We start from the raw sequence: 6662 nt of genomic DNA on the forward strand, positions 1-6662 counted from the left end.
TGTTATTACAAAATACCTTGCACTCATTAAAGTAAAATTCAAGATTAAACAAAACTCCAACAGTCTATAAGAAACGTGCAATGATTTAGAAACAGGGTAAAATATGATTTAAAAAAGGTAAATAAAGCACATCTGCCAAATATCAGAAAAATCCACATTTTATGCCGATGAAATGTCTTTCCGGCACAGTGTACATGCTTTCTTAAAGACGGTTTTAAGTCATAACAAAGAAAGAAATTTTCTTTTTCGCGCAAAAAGATAGTGTTCTGAGGTACACAAAGTATCAACACACACATTAGATCAAGCGTCAGTAAACCCTAGTATCATTGTTTATTATCTCTTTCTCATTCTGTCTGCAGTCAAAACAGCTCTGCCTACTCTGCCACTCTGAGGAAGCTCCTGTTATATTCCTTTCTCCTCTTCACGATACCCATCTTTCTCTACTTCTCCATCAAACACACAGTACTTGAAGGTGAGAAACGGATCCCATGCAAGTTACAGATTATTATGATGACAAAAAATAAGCGACCTGCCACCCAAAACTGATAAGTTGCTTAAAATGATGTTGAGTTATTTCTCGAGCTTGAACATATAAAACTTCTCAAATTTAATAAGTAATGACCTACACAAAAACTGCTACTTCTACTATTACTACTACTACTACTAATGATGATAATACAGTAGATGCTTAATAAGAGGTGTTCTTACATGTAGTGCATTGTTTTCTTGTTATGCTTAACTCTTGGGGAGGAAAAAATATTTAAAAAACTACTTGATTAAATATAAAAGGAAAAGTTACTCCGTTCTATAAGTTTTGTGCCGCTCAAAACTTTTAGCCCAGATGGAATCGCATCGAACTGATACTTATGGATATAGCATATGTAAGGCAAAAAAGAATAATTCTGAAACTAATTGATGTGAGGGGCTATAACCTCTCTGTGATTGAACCAATCTCTTAATTATTGACATTTGCTTAGAAAAGTTCATTAAAGCTAGCATGTGTGAAATTATTGTTCATTCTGACTAAGTGGAACTTGTGCAGTGCCCTTGTAAAATTTGATTAGTTTCTTTTGGAACCCAGTTTAGATAGAGTAAACACTTTTACGTCATGACCATTTCTATATCACTACATGTTGGTGCAGTATAGTTACATTCAGGTGATGTACATGGAAATACGCGCGTTCAAAACGCATGGCGAATTATGATGTGTAATCTTCATTGAAAATGAAAATAAAGCATTGAAAGACCTTTGAAATGCACTTTTTAAACAAGGACATCATTAAGACCCATATACTGCATCTGATGCAGCAGTCGCATTATCACAATCATAGTAATAATCATACTGATGTGGAACTACTGTTGCTTTGGGAATGGGCAAATTATTTAAAAATAAATGACCATTAAATATTTTGTTGATTATGTCATGAGCGACGTGCATGCCAACCAATTTCTGTTAAAAATCATGCAATCCATTGCAGAGATCTTTGATAGAGGGCATTATCTGTCCCCCAATATTTCCACTTTATATCTAAGCACTTTGTTTCATTTTCAGGTATGTTCCATGTAGCCGAACACAGTGCAACCCTGTATGCGGCCTTTGCAGCAATAGTAGCTGTCCATGTGATTCTTGGTCTCTTTGTGTACAGTGCATTCAAGGAAGAAGAAAAACCAAAACCTGTGAAGACTGATTGAGGTTCTTAGCCTCTTCCATATATTGTTGAACTTTTTTACTCGTCACTGATAAAGAGTTTCTGTGACTTGTCCTGCAGAACATCCAAGTAAGAATCTATTGGTATGATGGAAGCATAATCAGGATAGCTTCTATGAGGAGAAACCCTAACAATTTACATTTTTCGTGATAAATCTGCAATGCAACTTTTTTTCTTACTGCATCGCTTTCTGACTTTTCAACTTTCAAGTCTCATGCAACTTTCGAGACCAAAATTACGACCCCTGAGTTTAGTGTTATGATACTGCAACAAATAACAATAAAGAGAATTAAATTCAAATTTGATTTTTCATTTTTTTTATTAAATAAATCATGTACTTAAACAAAATAACCAAACAATGATCTTACAACAATCTCTTGAAGTGTCCGATGTACAATCCAGGGTTATAGTTCACAGTTATGATAGTCCAGTATATAATCCAGATAAGAACCAAGTTGGCTGGTGAAAATTCCTTAACCCTAAATAGACTGGGCTATTTCGACACCTAAGAAGACGGGGTGGGGGCTGATTCAGCCCCCCCCCCATGATCTTGGCCGTCGATCGCGAAGAAAATTGGCACAAGCGTTACCCATGGCATTATCTACAAAATTATTACATCAAATTCTGCGAAAAATCTCATTGCTCATTAATTATGCGTAAAATCATAAATTTGCTCTAATTAATAAAATCCCTAAAATGCTAATTTTTGTTTCAAATACTCTAGATAGGCATCTGATCAAATTTATATTAAAAAGATTTCAACATCACATTTATTTTCTTGTGTATTCTATTGTTTTCTAAATTTCTTATGTATTTCTTTGTTTTTCGACTTTTGTTTTTTATTGTTTTTTCACTGGAAATTGTTGGGGACTTTATTTTGACCATAAAAAAAGTTGAAATTAATGGATTTTAAGCAGGAAAAGGAAAAATAATGATACATTTATGAATTTTGGCTAAAAACACTATTTGCATTGGATTTGTACACAAATTCACGTTTTTTAGTAATTTTGGGTCTGCATGCACTTACGAAATGTTGCGTAATTTCGGAACCTCATACTCGGGGGTCACAATTTAGGTCTCAAAAGTTGCTCGAGACTTGAAAGTAAAAAGTCGGCTAGCGACGCGGTCAAAAAATTTTAAGCGGTGGATTTATCGCGAAAAATGTCGAAGGGGGCTGAATCAGCCCCTCCCCCCAGTCTTTTTAGGGTTAAATTAAAGTTCACAATGATGGCAATGATGAAACTGATGTTGAAGCACGATGAATAACATGAGTCACTGTAACGAGTTGAAATGTCCGTGAAGACAATGTTGATGATGATATACAGTCAAATTCAGCAATCCATGGGTTGAAAATCTTTCATTAAAACAGGTTGATGATCTCGATGAGAACTGAGAATTCCTCTCTCAAAGTAACGGCAAATAGTTCATTCATGGCGGCAAATAATTCCACAGAAAATAAATATTCCAGGTGGAAATAAAGTCTGCTCTGACATAAAGTCTGGCATGAAACTCTGAGTTCTGATCTGATATGATCTTAAAAAAACTGCAGCTTATATATACAAAATTGAACTATTGTGGAAGTTTCTGGTATTGTCTTTCTGGAGCAATCACATTCTGGAAGACTCTCGAATGACCTCAGTGAAATTAACATGTCAATACCATAGCTAATCCTATTGTCCTTTTCACTGCAGGCAGTCTATTGTGTATCAATCTATTGTTCAGCAGTCTGTATTGTTTCTCTTGGGACATTCCAGGGATAACAAAGATTATTCAAAGATTAGTGTCCAACAAAGCTGTACTGGAACATTCTTTATCATTCTATGCTATAAATATCCTTAAAGAGGAAATAACTAAATAAATGAATGTAATTGCTTTTACGATTCTTCTTATATATAACAATAGGTTCTGAAATCACGCAAAATTTTGTGAGTGCAGCAGACCTCAAATTGCTCAAAAATTTGAATTTGTGTACCAATTCAATGCGAATGTTGTTTTTAGCCAAAATTCATAAACGTATCATTATTTCACCTTTTTAAAGATTAACTCAATTGATTCTAGCTTGTTTATGGTCAGAATCCAAGGTGATTCCATTGAAAGAACAATAAAAGGAAAAAAGTAAAATGGGGAAATACAACATAAATCTAAAAAACGATAAATTTCATAAATTAATTATGATATTGAAATTTGTTTCAGTACATTTGATCAGAATCCTATAAATAATCTGAATAAAAAAAAACATTTTGGAGGCCTTCTGTAGCAAATTAGGTCAAACTTTTGATTTCATGCATAAATTAGTATAATCAATTAGAAAGGAGATTTTTTCAAAGAATTTGATTGTACTTCCTATGTGTAGAAATAGCCCAGTCTTTTTAAAGTTAAAATGGATGGCATTTATTGACTCTCAATAGGGACGTTTCTCTCAGTGATGTGTGGACGGATTCAAGAACAGAGTTAATGTACATGTATACCTCTATGTATACTTGTCTACTGACATAGGAGAACTGAGAAGTCTCTGTTGAAAATTAGTACATCTAAACAGCAGTTTATTCCTTGATTCTAACAAACTATACATATGCAATTTTTCATCAGCTCAGAAACTCAGACCAAATTGCTGTTCTGGCTCACTAGTTTTCATCATTTTTTTTCATACATTTTTATAGGCATTTGACAATGATTTGCTCTGTTCTTGAGCCGTCCATATGTCGCACTCTCTAATAGCGAGATTTTTCTCTGTGACCTGAGGCCAATCAAGGTTTGCATGGTCGTTTGGTTACCATATTTATAAAATGGCGCCTTGGTAGAGATGATAAAGTTCTGGAATGATTTAGATCATAAAAATATTCTAAATGTAATATTAAAGATGTTTCCTGAATTATCAAATATTTTGCTGTTACAGTTAAGATCTTTGAATTGTTGGAAAAGAAAAATGTATTTTTTTTTTATGATGATGATCCACAACATTTATATTGCGCCATATTGCTGTTAAAAACACTCATAGGCGCAGGCTCATCCAATAATTACTACACATCTTCTGAAATGAAATAAGGTAGTTTTTAGAGACGTTCAGAAGAGTTCAATGCTGTCAATTTCACAGAGCGAAGAAGGGAGGGAGTTCCAAAGGCGTGGAGCAATATAAGAAAATGCACCATCTCCAAATCCCCTTAGGTCGTAGACATAAGGCTTTTTAGTATCTTGAATCCTATTTTTTTAGATGATTGCAATTCGTCTTTTGAATCATCGGACCTTTCACATGCTCTCTGCAAAACTGTGATTTGAATTCGAATTCCCGAGCAAAGGCGGTATGTGTCCTTGGTGACTTGCCAATCAAAACACTGCATCGATACAATGAGTGCATGACAATTGTATTATCTACGGAAGTGCTTGAAAGGACACGTAAGCTCCGCCCCCCAAAATATGTTGTGGAGGTCAAGCCTTTCACATGTAAAACTTGTACCGTAGTTCGAGTGGAACTCAACTGGAATTCACCTCTTGAGTAGAATTTGAATTCACGATTTTGATTAGAGTTTGTGATTCTAGTTTGGTTTCACATGCGCTAAAAATTTGTAATTAGCCTTATTTTTCACTGGAATTATCATTCAAAATTTTTTTTTTTTTACTGTGTGACAAGATGGAAGTTATCTGGGAGCATTATGTATGTTTGAAAATAGGCTTTCTCTATTGCTTTGCAAGGCTCAAAGAAATCTAATGCCATGACAGTTTTGACTATCCTGAACGGCCCATATTGTGAATTCACTTTTGATTTAGACCATGGTCTAAATCTGTTCTACAAATATAGAAAGCCAATAGTAAGCCAATTTTCTCTATACCTTTGCATCTTGCATTTATTGTGCTCTTTCCAAATTCTTTCAGTGAGATATCTATCCTATTTATCCATCTCTGACAGTAAAATTTACTTCAATAACTCCATACATCTACTTGATTTGCTAGTTCAGCCCTCTGGACTGCCATACCCGAATAGAACTCCCAAGGATTTAAAAAGCGCGAGCGCGCCCTCTCCCGTTCAGGCTTACTACCCATGATCACCGCGCAATTAGCGTCCATCTTCCTTTTTTGCTTTCGGCAAGCCACCTGTCAAGACGTGCTCAGATAAGTCTCCTAAGAGCTCAAATCTTTTTGAGCTTTGGTATATTATTTTCGCTTATCTGTGGTGCATTCTCCCTTTTAATTTCAATCTTTCCATTTGTGTGTAAGATTGTGTTCAGAATTTACACTTGGCGTGACTTTTTAGACGTGTTTTTGGTGACACTTAAATTGTTTTTCTAACGTTTGAGTTCTCGTCGCGCCGCATCGCTAGCGCGTTCGCGAGGCACCGGGCTTGGCCTGCCTACGTGGCAGCAAGCCTTCACCACCTGTCATGGTTATTGTTCTTCACGTTCAAAGCGTGGTGGCTTTTGGTGCCGTTTTTGAATTAAATTCTAGACAGCCTCTACACTTTGTTGTCGAGGGTGTTATTGTTATTTCTTTTTGCAGGTTGGGATCTTCAACTCTGTTCCTTCCTTGCTTTCTGGAATTGATTTATTAAGATTTTCGATTGATTATTGATTGATTAATTCTTCAATTCTCTTTCCTTTCTGTTCTGAATAAATTTCTTAATTGATATTTTATTCACAGGCGGATCTTAAAGCTCAATTCGTTTTTCCTTCTGTTCTGAATAAATTTCTTGATTGATATTTTATTCACAGGCGGATCTTAAAGCTCAATTCCTTTTCCTTCTGTTCTGAATAAATTTCTTGATTGATATTTTATTCACAGGCGCATCCTAAAGCTCAATTCCTTTTCCTTTCTGTTCTGAATAAAATTCTTGATTAATATTTTATTCACAGACGCTTCGGGGATTGTTTAATTCGGCTTACGCAATTATACCTGATGATTGTTTGGTTATTCAATCCCCCCTAAAAAAAAAAAAAAAAAAAAAATTTTTTGTTCTTTACA

The 6662-nt window shown here is 34.9% G+C and overlaps 1 protein-coding gene across 1 annotated transcript; it reads left to right on the forward strand.

Moving 5' to 3' along the window:
- Positions 1 to 359: 359 nt before the first annotated feature.
- Positions 360 to 2367, forward strand: LOC121415112 (vacuolar ATPase assembly integral membrane protein VMA21-like; the record flags this gene model as incomplete). Its single annotated transcript, XM_041608213.1, is given in 2 exon segments — positions 360 to 472; positions 1553 to 2367. Coding segments are annotated over 2 exon segments (253 nt in total), but the record flags the coding sequence as incomplete, so codon positions are not given.
- Between the last annotated feature and the right edge of the window lie 4295 nt (positions 2368 to 6662).

The sequence above is a fragment of the Lytechinus variegatus genome, chromosome 1, assembly GCF_018143015.1.
Source record: "Lytechinus variegatus isolate NC3 chromosome 1, Lvar_3.0, whole genome shotgun sequence".
NCBI lineage: Eukaryota > Metazoa > Echinodermata > Echinoidea > Temnopleuroida > Toxopneustidae > Lytechinus > Lytechinus variegatus.